This window comes from Melospiza melodia, chromosome 2 (assembly GCF_035770615.1).
Source record: "Melospiza melodia melodia isolate bMelMel2 chromosome 2, bMelMel2.pri, whole genome shotgun sequence".
In the NCBI taxonomy this organism is placed as follows: Eukaryota; Metazoa; Chordata; class Aves; order Passeriformes; family Passerellidae; genus Melospiza; species Melospiza melodia.
Genome location: NC_086195.1, coordinates 1,005,366 through 1,022,352, shown reverse-complemented (window position 1 = coordinate 1,022,352; position 16,987 = coordinate 1,005,366). Strand labels below are relative to the sequence as shown.

General features: G+C 46.1%; 1 protein-coding gene across 4 annotated transcripts in view; it reads left to right on the top strand.

Annotated features, from left to right (window-relative positions):
* ITSN1 (intersectin 1) overlaps nucleotides 1–16,987 on the top strand; it is a 113,875-nt gene that overhangs the window by 46,902 nt on the left and 49,986 nt on the right. For all 4 annotated transcript variants that reach the window (XM_063180262.1, XM_063180248.1, XM_063180255.1 and 1 more), the window contains 4 exons: nucleotides 3,058–3,207; nucleotides 4,015–4,155; nucleotides 9,204–9,291; nucleotides 9,462–9,601. In XM_063180262.1, the coding sequence (XP_063036332.1) occupies nucleotides 3,058–3,207; nucleotides 4,015–4,155; nucleotides 9,204–9,291; nucleotides 9,462–9,601 (519 nt within the window). The remainder of the gene's footprint in view (nucleotides 1–3,057; nucleotides 3,208–4,014; nucleotides 4,156–9,203; nucleotides 9,292–9,461; nucleotides 9,602–16,987) is intronic.

Below are 16,987 nucleotides of genomic sequence, written 5' to 3'. Positions count from 1 at the left end.
GGTTCATTGCACAGGGCCTGGGTGCAGGGCCCTGCTGGGATTTGGGGTTCATTGCAGAGGGCCCTGCTGGGATTTGGGGTTTATTGCACAGGGCCTGGGTGCAGGGCCCTGCTGGGAGCTGCCAAACACAGCTCAGAGCAGGACTGAGAGAAGAGAGGGGGAGAGAGGATGAGAGGGAAAGAGAGTAAGGGAGTAAAAAAAAGTCAGAGCGTAAAAGGGTAAGAGAGCGAGGTTCCCGTTACAATACAATAAATCTTCTTCTGTGTTGAATATTCTATTTCTCACTAACCAATCCAGTACAATATACAAATCCTACAGCATTTCCATACAGCCTATAAGAATCACTACATTACCATACTGTGTTACATTTTAAACCCTAAAAACTCCTCTTTGGGCCCTTCTGCCAAGCTGTAGGGTCTGCTCTGACCCTTGGGCCTGTCTGCAAGCAGAGGGTGTTGTTCCATCAAAAGGGGATCACCTTCAGCCAGCCACACCATTGTTTTCCAGTGTTCAATAACTGAGGTATCTCAAAGCTTGCTTTCATTTCAGTCTCTCTTATAGTTTCCATATTCTCAAAGTCTTTTGCCAGGCAATCAAATTTATAAGGCTTTCCTGTTTCATCTTCCCCAACAAATATGAGACAGTTTCTTGTTGGGACTTCTCGGGTTTTGTGTTGCTGAAATGGCTCCTGAGGTATTACAGAGTCTTTTTTTCCCAGCCCCACGACTGAAGAAGAAGTTGAGATTCCTGGGCTCTGGTTCTCAAGGCTTTTTATTTTTTCTTATCTGTTACATTCTTTCTCTGACCTGTGAGATCTGTCCGGCAGGTTGGGTTGTGCCACACTGACCACTCCCAGGGTGGTGTTACCTTTTTACACTAAGAACTACATGTACTTTATTTACAATGATTTTCCCATACCTATCACCTATGTTAGACAGTTTGTCTCTACTCTAAACCAATCCAAAAGTGCCACCATCATAGCAGAAGATGGAGGCCAAGAAGAAGAGGAAGAACGACAGGACACGCCCAGGTTCTTCCATCTTGCCTCTTGAACCCCCATTCTAAATCCCCAAAATTCTACTTCTTCACCCTGTGATAAATTCACTATCATTCTACTCAAACTCTTGTGGCTTGTAAATCCTCACACAAAGTTGGGAATTGTTTCCATTGGTTAAAATCGAAGGCACAGGTGTTTCTGATTCCATGCCAAGGTCTCTGAGCCCCCCGTCAGGGTCTCGTGTCCTCCAGGACAGCCAGAGCAATGTCCTGGGCTCCGACAGGGACTCAGATGTTTATCAGTTCTTATCTCTGTCACAGTCTCACAAACCCTGAGTTCTGCAGCACTTCACTCCAACAAACTAAAAATGGAGCCCTGTCTCTCTCTCCAAGGCCTTTGAAGGATAAACTGTCCAATTAAGAAATGACACCTCAGTTATTGTCACTTTTAACCCAATACCAACCACCCATGCCCACAACGGGGACTTTTTATTTAATGACACAAAACCACCCAAACCCATGGAGAAGAAGGGGAAGAAGAAGGAGCAGCCTCCACCCCAAAACCTCCATCTTGCTTTCTATCTATTCCTGTATTCTAAACCCTTCAACTCTGAGTTTCCCACCCTGTGATATCACACACTTCTATTCAAACTCCACCCCCACAATCCCAGCTCTGTCATTCCATTCTGGAAGCTTCTCCAGGCCCTCAGGTCAGTGCAGTGTTCTCTGGGGGTCAGTGCCTGGCAGCACAGAAAGTCTGGAATTCTCAGTAACCAGGGTTCCAACAGTGCCCCAGCTTGGGGACATCCAGGTGAGTGCTGGGCACTTGATGTGTTGCTGCCAGGATGGGGAGCAAAATTTTACAGCAAGAATTAAAATTTTTGGGGGTGTTAAAGGCAAGGGACGGGCAGTTTTTGCTTCATTTGTCTCATGAAATGAATGGATGAGACATTGATATCCAGGACAACATGCTCCTGACCTCTCACTTCTTTAAAAATAATATTTATTATCACTGTTATATTACTATATTTGATGTTAAGATGTGTGTGAATGATCCAACATTCATGATTTTCCAGGGCTGAGTTCATTTCATAGAGTCCCAGAATGGTTTGGGTTGGAAAGATCCTTAAAGATCCTCCAGTTCCAACCCTCTGCCATGGGCAGGGATTACATCCACCAGACCAGGCAGCACCATCCAACCTGGCCTTTAGTTTGTTAAAGGAAACACAAAAAGGTTAAGGGTTAACCCAAAAATCTCCTTTTTTCTCCCATTGCCAAACCATGATAGGTTCAGCACAGAAACACTTGGCCATTCTTTGCAAAGCTGCAGAGGGTCTCATGTTGGAGCTTGGAAAGAGATTGGAATCTGTCCTGGAGAGTTCTCCTGGTATTAAACAACTGTTGAATCAGCAAACTGGATCTTGGAAAACAGAGGGGGTTTCTGTTCAGTCACCTCTGTGATGCCTCAGGTTTAGCTTTTATATTTTCAGGCTCTGTGCTGCTTTAGTGTGTGGGTCATATGAGGGGATGGTGAGCAGGGAGACAAAAAATTTCCTGCTCCAGCTGGGCACCAAGGACAAATGATCCAAATCTCAGGAGTATAAATAATGCTGAACTGAAGAGAGGAAAACAAGCAGGGTGGGACTACAGGGCTAAAGCTGGAATGGGACAATGAACTGCAAGGTGCAAATGGAGCAGAACTGATCCCAGGGACAGAGCCCGTGCCCGGCCGTGCATTTTGGGGCCATTTTGGTTCATCCTGGGTGCAGCCCTGGCTGGGCTCTGGTGCTGCCCAAGGTGCATCCATGGAGGAGATGCTTTGAATGAATCCCTGCTTTATTCTGGAGCTCTGTCTGGTCTTTGGTCTAGGTCAGCCTTCCCAAGGCATCCCCTGCTGCTCCAGGAAGCAGCCCCTGAGCAATGTGTGTGTGCAGAGCCCAGAGCAGCCCCAGTTTGTACCAACATTCTGACTGAATTTCAGCATAGAACAGCCCAAATTCCAGCTGTTGGGTTTGCCCCTGCAGGCTGCCAGACTCACAGCTGTTGGTGTTTACCCTGCAGGCTGCCAAACGGGAGCTGGAGAGGCAGAGGCAGCTGGAGTGGGAGCGCAACCGGCGGCAGGAGCTGCTGAACCAGAGGAACAAGGAGCAGGAGGACATCGTGGTGCTCAAGGCCAAGAAGAAAACCCTGGAGTTTGAGCTGGAAGCTCTGGTGAGTGGTGAAGCAGCAGCTCAAACACACAGGTGTCACCACATTTCACAGAGAAAAGCAAGGCACAATTCTTCCCAGGAACGTTTCTGGGTTTTGCATTCTCTGAACCTCAGAGAAAGGAAAAACAATTCTTATCTCATTTGCTGTGCCTGTTTTTGTGAAAAAGTAAAATGTAATATGAAGATTATTTATCCAAATAATAATATTTTGTTTCCTTGGCCTATCAGGTCCGAGTGTGTATGTCAGGACTGTCACTGACAGTCACAAAATGCTGTGCAGTTGTGCAGTTGAGTGCTTGACAGATTCAGTTTAGACATAACATAATATAGTGTAACATAATACAAAATAATATAGTATAATAAAGGAATTAATTAACCTTCTAATAGGATGGAGTCAGCTGCCCCATTCTCCCCTCATCAGGGCTGCCCTGCAAATTCCACACACAAGCAGAGCCTGGTGGTGACTGCCCTGGCTCTGGTTGTTTTCTAGAATTTCCACCACTGGTATCTCTCTTAGTGTCACTTGAGGTGTTTTTATCCCAGCTGTGATCCCAGAAAATGTCACTATGTAGGAGGAAAGGCCATATTTTGTCTGGGGAGAACCTTAAAGCTTTTTCCTGAAAAAATAAAAATTTTTTCAACTATCCTGTAAATTTTCCTATCTCGTGTGTAGAGGACAGGCTAAAGGCATAAATGAGTTTAAAAAACGAGTGTTTAGAAGAAGTTTTTAGATCCAGACTTGCACAACTGAACATGAACATTTTGGTTAAAAATTTTATTAAATAGATGTTTTTCTTCTCTTTTAAAGAATGATAAAAGGAACCAGTTGGAGGGGAAGCTTCAGGATATCAGGTGTCGGCTGTCGACCCAAAGACAAGAAATTGAAAGTACAAATAAATCCAGAGAACTCAGAATTGCAGAAATCACCCATTTGCAGCAGCAGCTACAGGTGAGAAAATGTTCTCTAATTTTATTCTTAGCCTTGAATTTTGAGCTCCTCAAAACCATCAATATCCTGGGCAAACTTGGAATGAGCTATTGCTCACACTTAAGGATAATTTGTCATTAAATGAATGTCCTTCAGAGTGCCAGGAACTGCTTCCTACACCACACACACTGCAGGTGTGTCTGGGGTCATCCCTTCACCCTCCTGGGCTCCTGCTGGGGAGCAGGAAATGCTTTGGCTGCAGGTCAAAATTTGGCTGCAGTGTTTGGCTGCAGGTGGTTCTGGGAGGGGAGAAGGAAATTGTCCCGTGGAAATTCTGCAGGACTGACTGCAGTGAAGTGGCTTCTTGATGGTTCTTTTTAATTATAAAAAATAATGAACTTTGGAAATGGAAGCTCCCAGTGAAACCGGGGAGTTGTTGGTCTAAGCCTGGCATTTGCCTTTCTTACTGAAATTCTGAAATTACTGAAATTCTGTCACATGAGAGCTGCAGCCTTTAGTGAAAGAATATTCACTGTAGTTTCTAAAGGTTTTTCCAGGGGCTGTATATTTGATTCAGGAATTTTTCTCTTTACTAAATAATTCATAGGGCTTGAAATTAATTCTTGGCTGGTCATGGGGGTCTCAGTGTGTTTGTAGCACTACAAAGAATCTCAGACCTAGGGAGCTGAGGTGTAAAACCTGGCTTAAAACCTAATCCTGCTGCTTTATTATAAAAATTAATGACCAAGTTAAAAAGTAATTAAGTTAAAAAATAATTAGTTATGAAGTTAAAAATAAAATGAATGAAATGTAATTTCTTAATGAAATAATTTTTCCTTAAAAAACTTACAAAGATAAATAATGATAAAGATAAAACCATTTTATAGCTTATTAATAAAATACTATAAAACTCACAACCTATAAAACTATAATATTTGTAAAAATAATAAACATCTAAGTCCAAACACAAAATACCATCTCAAACACTTTCAATCCCAACCCTAACAAAAACAAACAAAACCAAACCAACATTTAGTGGTGCTCTGTGTAAGGATCAAACTCACAACCTTCAGATTATGACTGGTTTTTTTGAGGGTCTGTGCTTTTTATAAAAAGTTAAATAAATTTAAATGTTTTTAAATTTAACTATTATAATTATACTTCATAAATAATTTTTATTATAAAAATTATAATAAAATGATTCCATCCTGCTTTCCCTGCAGTTGTTCTGTTGGGGTTTGGGCTTTGAGGTGCTTTGGCAGCAGTGGCTGTGGCTGTGTGCTGATGCCTGCTCTCATTGATCTCCACCACTGATATTTCCTTAGTGTCATTTGGGGTGTTTTTATCCCAGTTGTGGTCCCAGAAAATGTCACTAATCAGGAGAAAAAGCCACATTTTGTCTGGGGAGAACCTTAAGGCTCTTTCCTGGAAAAAAAAATAAATTTCACATGTCCTGTAAATTTTCCTATCTTATCTGTAGAAGGCAGACAAAGATGTTAATGAGTTTTTAAAAATGAGATTTTCATCCTCTCAACTCTCAAAAAGGTTATAAAGTCAGTATTGTCATTATCCTTGTGATGTATCTTCTTTGGGAGCAGTTTAGTTTAATGCATCTGACACTTGCCGTGGGAAGATGAGTTCATTCAGAGGAGTAATTATCCCTCAGCCTGTTAATTACTGCCAAGATGCAGTTTCATGCAGCCTGTGGGAGAGGTGGTGTCCCAGTTGGTGCTGGGGATGAGGATGTGTGCCATTCCCTGGCTCTGGGCTGCCTGCAGGGCTCTCAGCTCTCAGATGCTGCTCCCCACACCCTGGGCTGCGCTGCAAACACCTTTAGGCATTCTTTACCTCCTTGCTGAACACCTGGGCTCCCAGGGCATTGAAGAGGATTTTCCCTTGTCCAAGGGGCAGGAGCTGGGCTTTGATTTCCCCTCCATGTGGGACACTGCTCAACTCTTGGCCATTTCTTGTTGCACGAGTTTCCAGAGTTTGTGGTGCTGTTAATTTCTTGCATCTGTTTCCTCAGTATGTGGAATCCATGTGGTGGGTGTTCTTGGCTAGATGCTCATTCCATGCTTGTCTGGGCTTTCAGGAAACAGGACTTGACCTTCAGGGTGCCTTGGCAGTCTCAGTCCTTACACACTCCCCAAACTATTCAGTGCATTGAGTAATCTGGGATGTTTGGAAGTGCTCTGGCCTTTACAAACAAAGCAGCCGATGTTGTGATCACATTCTGCCCTCAAATGCTGTCCTGTGGTGCTTTTTGTACTTGAAGAAGGAGAATTTCTGTTTCGTGCTGTCCATTCTGCTGCTTGGTGGATCCTGCAGCCTTCTCAGAGCCACAGAAACCCAGAGGGGTTGGGTTTGGAAGGGACCTTAAAGCTCATCCACCCAGAGCAAAGCTGTATATTGTGTATTTTGGTGTTTCCAGGCAGACAGGAGTCCCAGGATGGCAGTCATGGAATATCCTGAGCTGGAGGGACCCCCAGGGACCCCCCAGTGCCAGCCCAGAGCCCACCAAGCCCAGCCTGGGCATCCCTGGCAGCGCCGGCCAAAGGCTCCTGGAGCTGTGGCAGCCTCGGGGCCGTGCCCATTCCCTGGGCAGCCTGGGCAGTGCCAGCACCCTCTGGGCAGGAGCCTTTCCCTGCTGTGCAGCCTGAGCTGGCCCGGCCCGGCCCCAGGCGCTCCCTGGCGCTGTCCCTGTCCCAGAGCAGAGCTCGGAGCTGTCCCTGCGCTGCCCCTCGGGAGGAGCTGCAGCCCCGGGGAGCTCTGAGCTCAGGCTGCTCCAGCCTGGGCTGCCCAGGGCGCCTCGGGGCCCTGCTGACCCTGCCCCAGCCCCGTGTCCCTGCTCTGGGCCCTTTCCAACAGCTCCTGGTCTCTCACTGACACACCCAGAGCTGCCCCAGCACTGGGGGTGAGGCTGTCCCACAGCAGGGCAGGGTTGGAGGGTCCAGCTTTGGGATGTCCCTGGGGGCTGGGACAGCTCTGTGGCTGTGTCAGGCCCTGCAGCTGTGAGGGACATGTGCAGCTCCTCATAATCTAATCTGTAGCTTATCTGAATTCTGCTGCTCTGCTGCTTGTGAATTCCTAGAGCCCTTGGCCGCTGTGTACTGTCTCAGGGTATTTTCTGGAACCTCAGGAGCTCACAGGAGGCTGCAGTGGTTGCATAATGCTCAGAGCTGAGCTGGGCACTGCAGGGCCCATCAGGGTCTGGCAGGGGGAAACTGGGACAGCCCAAAGCCATGGCAGTGCAGTCAACCCTGGCTTTAACCAAAATTAAAACTTTCTGTGGCATTGTGGGATCACAGAATGGTTTATGTAGGGATGAACTTTAAATCCCACCCAGTGCCTCCCCTGCCATGGCAGGGACACCTCCCACTGTCCCCAGTGTCCAGCCTGGCCTTGGGCACTGCCAGGGATGGGGAGCCCAGGACCCCCCTGGGCTCACTCTGGTGTTCAGGGATCAGGGGACATTTATTCTTAGCATTGAGTGATGTCATTTGCAATCCTCCATGACAAACTGAAGCTGTCAGCTGCTCGATTCCTCAAAAGGCTGCAGTTCCAGGGACCTGCTCAGAGAAGTTCCAGGGTTTGTGGCAAAGGTGGGACATTGATACTCAGGTGCTGTTTCACCTCGTGCTGCTGAAGGTGTTTTGACAGCTTGAACTGGAAGGTCCAGGCTTCAGAAAAGTGTGTGAGGTGACACTTCATGCTCTGGAAAGGGCCAGGGTTCTACAGGAAATACATTTACAGGATCCTCCTGTGGTGGTGTTCACAGGGGTCCCAGGATGAGGAAAGAGATGAGAATTGACTCCATGTTTCAGAAGGCTGATTTATTATTTTATGATATATATTATATTAAAAGAAAATGATATATTAAAACTATACTAATAATAGAAGAAAGGATTCCATCAGAAGGTTAGAAAAGGAAAGGAATGGAAAAAAATGACAATAAAATCCTGTGACTGACCAGACAGTCCAAGCCAGCTGACTGTGATTGGCTATTAATTAAAAACAAGCACATGAGACCAATCCCAGATGCACCAGTTCCATTCCACAGCAGCAGATAATATTGTTTTTCTTTTCCTCTGAGGCCTCTCAGCTTCTCAGGAGAAAAAATCCTAATGAAGGATTTTTCATAAAATATGTCTGAGACATCCTCCAGAGGGAGAGGATTTTTTGCACGGTCTCCTGTAGCACACAGGGCTGTGTCACACACATCTGCAGGGACCCTGTAACACAGCACTTCACAACCTTCCCACCACGTGCTGAGTTTGGGATCAGAACCCTCTGCCAAGAGCTCAGTGAGGAGAGGTCAAGGACTCAGGGACTGTCATCCCACAGGGTTTGTGTTTCATGGCTTTTGGCCAGAATATTTTCCTCTAAAAGGCAAGTTTTTATTTTCTCTTCCTGTAAATGTTTGTTTTTCTATTCCTGACCTAAGTTACTAATCATTAACTCTGTTGTTAATATTATTAATTAACTGTTAGTGGAGGGGACAGCCAGGGCAGGCTCAGCTGGGACAGCAGCAGCAATTTGCCCATGGAAAGGGAGCTCAGGCCTTGGCAGGGGCTGCCCAGGGAGCTCTGCAGTGCCCATCCCTGCAGGTGTGCCCTGGAGGTGGCACTGAGTGCTCTGGGCTGGGCACAAGGTGGGCACAGCTGGCACTGCATGGGCTGGCAGGGCTGTGCCAGCACCAGGGATTTGGGGATTCTGTGTTTCATTTATTAAAATCAGAATTAAACATTTTGTAAGTGCCTGTTTGAACATTTCCTCAGTTTTAGCCTTGTCTCCCTGCCCTCAGTTTTGGGTAATTCCAGGCCAGGTTCAATATTCAGTGAGATTCAGATCAATTCCATGGCTGGCAGAGGATGTCTGGGATCTGTGGGGGTGTCACACAGACAGTGCTTGGGTAAGATCATAGCACACAGGAGGGAAACCAGCAATGGCACATCACTCAGTGGGGGAACAAGCAGAAATGAGCATGGGAGGTGTGGTGGCTGCAGTTTCCCTCTCTCACCTTTGTTTCTGGTCCTGTTTTGTTTTCCCTGGCCCTGTCTGTGCTGCAGGAGTCCCAGCAGATGCTGGGCAGGCTGATTCCAGAGAAGCAGCTGCTCAATGACCAGCTCAAGCAGGTCCAGCAGAACAGTTTGCACAGTGAGTACATTTGGGGCATGCCTGAGCTGGGCCAGGGCACATTCCCTCACTGGGGTGTCCCCTGGAATGGCTCTCTGTGTGTTGCAAGGTGCAGAGGGGAAAATGTCGCTTGCTGTGACCTAAAGAGAAGGAAATACAAAATGCTGACTTGAGCTTGTGTTCCAAACCAGGGGATTCCCTGCTCACCATCAAAAGAGCCTTGGAGGCCAAGGAACTGGCACGGCAGCAGCTCCGCGAGCAGCTGGATGAGGTGGAGAAGGAAACCAGATCCAAACTGCAGGAAATTGATATTTTCAATAATCAGCTGAAGGTAACCCAGGCCTCCTGAAGCCTTTCTGAATGTTCAGTTAATTCTTTTCTAACCTGACTGTGGGGAAAAAAAATGAACAGAAATTATTAAGAATGTCAGTTTGGGGAGCATTCTCAATCTGTCTGTTGAGGATTTGATTTAATTTTTATTTTATTTAAGAAAATGCTGCTCAGCTTTCAGACTCAGGGTTTGACTCAATTTAATCTGCAGAGTCTCTTCAGGAGGAGATTTGAGCCCTGATTCCCAGTGTGTGATTGCCAAAATGAAATTACCAATTTCTGTGCTTTTCATCCAGGAAGGGCAGGACAAGGTCAGCATCTGCTGGAATCAGGAGTTCAAATTGAAATCTTGAATAAAAGAGACTTGATTTTCTGCTGCCACCCAGAATTGTTATCTGCTGTCTGTGTGCTCCTGCTTGTCCTTCAGTGTAGCTGCCTGTGGTTTGTGGTTTCATGCTTTACTGCTCAGTCTTTGTTAAAACTGTGATTTTTTTGTGTATTTCTGCACTGGCAATGTCAGAGTTCTACAGAGAAAAGTTGGAAATCAGTCTGGAGTTCCAAACTTTTAATAGCATTCATTTTTTCATAAAATATTCCACTGTTCCAGTACTTTATCTGCTAATTCCACTGGTGGGTTCTCCTGGAAGCTGACCAAAAATGCTCCAGTTCCTGCAAGATGTCACAAATTGTATTACAAATATTCAGCAGGAAAATCACTGTGACAGAGACATTAATGGAGTTGTTATCAAAGTTGATCAACTGGGATTAAATCAACCAATTTAGGATGGAAGGTGGGGTTGAATTTAAGCAACAAATAGCTTGTTTCAATTGGAGTTATTAATAATTATAGGAAAAATTAAAAGTGATGCCCTGTTTTAAGGCTCATTTGAAGATGACTCTCCCAGTCTGAGACAGGGAGGATGCAGAGTCAGACACAGGACAAACAAAATGAGCACAATTTATATTTAAAAGGAAATAGAATGGTCTAATCCTTGCTTAATTAATCCTTGAGGTTTAAACCTCACTTAGTTTTCCTTCATGTGTAGTTTTTAGATACATCTTAGCATGTTGTACTTCTTGGGTATTATTTTTTTTTAATGGAGCCCTTTAAAAGTGATAAATTGAACCAAAGGATATTAATTCTAAAATTAGTGCCTGTATGTGGTTTGATCTTAAATTACCTAAACATAAATGGGAAATAGGTGAACAGTCTTGGTATTTGACAGCAGCAAAAAAACCCCAAAAAACAACAACCCAGACCTACAAACCAATCACCCAAAATTCAAAATTATTGAAGGATTGCACTGCACAGATAACAAGCTGATGGTAATTAAAAATGGAAGTTGCCCAGTAAGCACAGATTTATCAGCATGTGCCAGGAATCCGGGAATGCCTTGACCAAAGGTAAATGATTTTGAATTTAACAGGAAAAGTGGTTTCAATCAATTGATGAGGAGTTGTGGAGACACTTCTTTGGGAAGGGCAGATTGTGGGACCCACCTGCCAGGAGGGGCCGATCAGGAGGAGCTGCCTGTGGGCATTTCTGCCTTGCTGAGTTTGGAGGGGCAGTCACAGAATCCCAGAATTGCCAGGGTGGGAAGGGACCCTCAGGATCACCCAGTGCCACCCCAAACCCTGTCCCCAAGGGCCACATCCAGACACCTCCAGGGCACACCTGCAGGGATGGGCACTGCAAAGCTCCCTGGGCAGCCCCTGCCAAGGCCTGAGCTCCCTTTCCATGGGCAAATTGCTGCTGCTGTCCCAGCTGAGCCTGCCCTGGCCCAGCCTGAGGCCGCTCCCTCTGCTCCTGTCCCTGTTCCCTGGCAGCAGAGCCCGACCCCCCCGGCTGTGCCCTCCTGGCAGGGACTTGTGCAGAGCCACGAGGGCCCCTGAGCCTCCTTTGCTCCAGCCTCAGCCCCTTCCAGCCCCTCAGGGATTCTGCAGCCCCTTCCAGCTCCTCAGGGATTCTGCAGCCCCTTCCAGCTCCCTCAGGGATTCTGCAGCCCCTTCCAGCTCCTCAGGGATTCTGCAGCCCCTTCCAGCTCCCTCAGGGATTCTGCAGCCCCTTCCAGCTCCTCAGGGATTCTGCAGCCCCTTCCAGCTCCTCAGGGATTCTGCAGCCCCTTCCAGCTCCTCAGGGATTCTGCAGCCCCTTCCAGCTCCTCAGGGATTCTGCAGCCCCTTCCAGCTCCTCAGGGATTCTGCAGCCCCTTCCAGCTCCTCAGGGATTCTGCAGCCCCTTCCAGCTCCTCAGGGATTCTGCAGCCCCTTCCAGCTCCCTCAGGGATTCTGCAGCCCCTTCCAGCTCCTCAGGGATTCTGCAGCCCCTTCCAGCTCCCTCAGGGATTCTGCAGCCCCTTCCAGCTCCCTCAGGGATTCTGCAGCCCCTTCCAGCCCCTCAGGGATTCTGCAGCCCCTCCCAGCTCCATTCCCTGCCCTGGACACGCTGCAGCCCCAGCTGTACTATGGAACCGAGCAGTGGGAGCTGAATTCAGAGACTTCTCCCTTTTGTAGTTTCTCAAGATGTACAAGGCATATTTTGGGGGTTCTGGAGGATTTTATAACTGAATTTAAAACCCTAAAAAGGCACATGGATTTTTGTGGGCTCAGCATGGAAGAGATAGAGAAACCACTCAGAAGCTGCTGCGTGCAGCAGTGATTCCATGGCTGTTGTTCTTCATGGAACCATGGAATGTCCTGAGCTGCAGGGACCCCCAGGGACCCCCCAGTGCCAGCCCTGCCCTGCCCAGAGCCCTCCAAGCCCAGCCTGGGCATCCCTGGAGCTGTGGCAGCCTCGGGGCCGTGCCCATTCCCTGGGCAGCCTGGGCAGTGCCAGCACCCTCTGGGCAATTTTGTCCCCAAGGCTAGTGAGTGCGTTCCTGGAATCCTGGATTTAGTGGGATTTGTGTTAAGTGGGAGTCCTCCACCCACAGAGAACACACTTAGGTGATCACATCACTCCAAATCAGGTCCTTATGAACTCCCATAATACATATTTTATATACATCACATGATATCTCATATCAGTGATCACATCACTCCAAACCAGGTTGTTATCACCTCCCATAATTCTCACATACAATTACCTGAAAAAATCAAAAATCTGCAACAGTTTTAGGAACCACCACTGGAAAAATGACTGACATTGACAATAGGTAGAAATTGGCTTGTAAATAATACTAAATTCATAATTTCCCTAAATAGCAGAAGAAGTTGTTGAGTTCTCAGTTCCTGGTGTGTCCTGTGGTGCCATCTGTGTGATTATCCTTTATCCAGGCTGGATAACGCTCACACTGAAATGGGACATTTTTCAAATTGTGTCTCAACAATCCCACCACATCTGAACTCTAAATATGATAAAGGTTTGTAAATTAAGGGATAATAGGTCAAGATGGGAAAGATAGAACTCTTTCTTTTTAAAACACATTTTTATCAAACAAATAAATCACCAACTCTGGATTTAATCAAAGTAATTTAGTTTACCAGGCATCTTTTCCAAACCACAGCAGTTTACAGGATACTCTGGATTTGTCTCCATGTTTTTGTGTTCTGTAATAAGTGGATACTTCATACAAGTGTTAAACTACATCATCTTTGCTGTGTGTCTTAATACCATAGGAATGATTAGGGAGATAAATAGGATTTTTTTTTTTCTGCTGAATCTTTTTGTCATCTCTGCAAAACAACTGATTTCAGTTCCCTCTGATGACTCCTTTGGAGTGGGAAATATTCATTGTATTTGGTGCATTTCCACCAACAGCTTTCAGGCTTGCTAAATGTTATTAATATTTCAAATCAGGTCATTTGAATTGTAGTATTGGGTATCTTGAGGTAGAGCCACTTGGTTTCAGATTGCTGGAGCTTGTTTGGCTGCTCAGGTATCCTTTCAAAGGGGATTTGGGGCTGTTAATGATACAAGATAACCTCTGGTGGATTGAGCTGGATTTGGCTATAAAGTGACTGAGTTTGTTACAAGGTTGAAAGTTTGGCCACTTCTTTGTGTCTTAGGGTTGAGGGAGTGAAACTTCTGTGCTCTTTAAAGATCTCAGCCTGGAGATGCAATAATTGCTATTGATGCAGGTATCAATGAAATGGAGCTGGTCACTTGTTTCTTTTGTGATCATGGAATGGTCTGGGTTGGAGGGACCTTAAATCCCACCCAGTGCCACCCCTGCAATGGCAGGGACACCTCCCACTGTCCCCAGTGCCCAGCCTGGCCTTGGGCACTGCCAGGGATGCAGGGGCAGCCCCAGCTGCTCTGGGCACCCTGTGCCAGGGCCTGCCCACCCTCAGGGTGCAGAATTCCTCCCCAACATCCCTGGATCTGAACTGACCCTCCCAGCTCCAAGGACCTGATGCCCATTTCCTATACCATGGAAGAATCCAGAATTTCCTGCTGCTGCTGCTGCCCAGAAGCACCCAAGGGCTGAGTTCATGTTTGTGACATCCTTTCCCAGAGGCCCCCAGTGGGCTGAGCTGTCCCAGTGTGTCCGTGTGTCCTGTGGCTGTCAGTGCTGTTTGTCAGTGTCAGCAGGCACTCCTGCTCCCAGCCCTCTTTACATCTGAGCATTTCTTTCTTCCAGTCAGTGGCAGTGGAAGAGGCAATGCTGCAGTGCCTGGCTCTCCTCCTGGGCTGCATCCAGCACTTACACTCCTTGCCCAAGGTCTCCATGGCCTGCTCAGGCAGCACCCAGCTCTCTCTGAGCCTCCTCCAGTTATGTGCTTCACTTTCCCTAAGCAGATGAGTGTGCAGTGTTTCACTGAGGCAGTGTTTGCTGAGGGGTGCCAGCACCGATCCAAAACCAGACACAAGAGTTTGGCATTAGATTTTTATCTATTTTTATCTAATCCTTATGCCTGCCTGAGGGGTGTGCCTCGAATTGCAACTTGGGCACAGTTGTAGTGAGTTATTTTTGTCTTTTGCTTATCTGGAACTTCAGGAGTTTAAGTAAATTGCCTGTTTTGGTCATGATGTACAGAATTTTTACAAAGCAAACACTTTGGGTTGGATGGGAAGTATCCCTATACATGACTGTAGTCTGTGATTCCAGTAGAGGGGTGGCAGCTCCCTTCCTTTGCCCAACGCCCCCCAGGAATGGGTGAAGGGAGGAATTGGCTGCCAAGGCCAAAGCAGAGGCTTTGGGAATGGGCAGGAAGGGGTTACTCTGGGAAAGCTTCAGGGAGCACAGAGCTGCAGGGCCCTTTCCTCTGGGAGCAAATGCTCTGCTTGTCTCAGGGGGAGAAGATCTGATGGAAACCTTGGATTGTAATCCCTGAACATCCCAGGTCCTTTTTTCTTTCTGTCAAAAGGCACAAACTGGGCCAAAACAACTCCACTTCTTCCGTGAAGGTTTTGTAGCAAATGACCTGGCTGTGTATAGTGAATATTGAAATGCTGCAATTCCTATTCAATAATATCAATGTGGCTGTTGTAACACCTCAGACCCTCCTTTTGCTCTGTTTGGATTTTAGTGCCAGGGGAACAATTGCTCTGCTTTTAAGGTAAGGCACTCCTGGTCCAGGAATGAGCAAAGCCTTGGGGTGCTCTGGTGGTGTTCACAGGGGTGTCAGGACGAGGGCAGAGATGAGAATCCTGACTCCATGGTTCAGAAGGCTAATTTATTATTTTATGATAGATATTATATTAAAACTATACTAAAAGAATAGAAGAAAGGATTTCATCAGAAGGCTAGCTAAGCTAAGAATAGAAAAAGAAGGAATGATAACAAAGGCTCTGTCTTGGACTCTTTTTCCACGCCAGCTGGCTGTGATTGGCCATTAATTAGAAACAAGCACATGAGACCAATCCCAGATGCACCTGTTGCATTCCACAGCAGCAGATAACCATTGTTTGCATTTTGTTCCTGAGGCCTCCCAGCTTCTCAGGAGGAAAAATCCCAAGGAAAGGGTTTTTCATAAAAGATGTCTGCAATAGGGTGCCCTTGGAATTGCAGCACAGGAGGGGAATGCCCAGCTGGGAGCTGGGTCTGTGCAGGGTGAGGGCAGAATGTGCTCATCCTGTGTCCTGGCTGTTGAGGTGTGAGCAGAATTTTGTTCAGTTGTGGCAGATGCTGGCTCTTCTTCCCCCATCCTCCCACTGGCAAAGCAACCTTGCCCAGCAGATCTTTGTTTCCTCTGGCTGACCCAAAAGGGATGTGTATGGGATTTTTTATCTCCAAAAATGCTCCATCCAGTGCCAGCACTATGAACTAGCTTGGTTTTCTTAACACAGTCCTGGCACAGAAAAGTCCTCTCACAGAACACTGACCCAGCACATCAGCTTGGCTGGGAGGGAATAGTGTGTAAAAATGTCTGTGTGAAACTTAAATAATTCTTAAAATGTCTCTTTAACTCCAGCTTCACTGGGAACTGGTTCTCTCTTTAATGATGCTGAGCTCAGTTTTCACTGAATTAGAATAGAGGAGCATTAATGAAATAAAGCTGAGACCTGGGCCACAAGATCAGCTTCCCTTTTGAAGCTTTCACCCCTCTACCCAGTGGGTTTGAATCACTGCCATTTCTTTTTTTGTTTCTTATGCAGTTTTCTCATTTGGGTCAGTGCATGAGGAATGAAAACTTCCTGTGGTTTGTAGATTGTGAATTCCTGAAAAAACATCCAAATACTTCCAGGATTAACTGTTTCAGTCTCACCTGGACCATAGTTTCATGATCAGATAGCAATTTTTGAAGTGAACTATTTTCAGTGAAAATCCTCAGTGGTCATAGGTAAATTTTCCCTTTTTCTAAATGCTGAGGAGTTCAGATGCAAAATTGCAGGTCATGCAAAGAAATGCATGGAGTGGTCTGGGTTGGAAGTATAAAGGTTGGATAAAGGTTGGATTTGTGTTAATAGGTGTTAATGCAGAGAACAAATCTTGAGGAAAATATTATGGTAATATTATTAATATTATTTGTATTCTAGTTTTTTCAGACAATTGAAGAAAAGCTGACGTATATGAGTGAATAATTTCTGTACCATGACTCATCCCAAAGACATTCCTTAAGGATTTCAGTCTGCTGTGTATAAACCAGCCCTGAAGGTTCTTTAGTAAATCAGCAAATTGGCAAATGAAACTGATTAAGAGTTGCTGTTGTGAGAGCTCAGAGGGCAGATTTGTGTATGGAATTCAATAAATGGATTCCATAAACCAACAAACAAAACAAAACAGAAGTGACTGTTCAGATTAAGCTTTGTCCATTTTTTAGAGTCCCATTTAAAGGATTTCTGGTTTCCTAACCCTTTAATGGATAAAAATAGGAAGTCAGTAGGTGGTTTATAGACCCTGGCAATGAACCTGAAATACCTGCATTTGCAGGAGTGTGACTGTGAGAGGTCCCCAGCCACTGCCAGGTGTTGTCCCCTCACAGGGAACTCTTTGGGGCCATC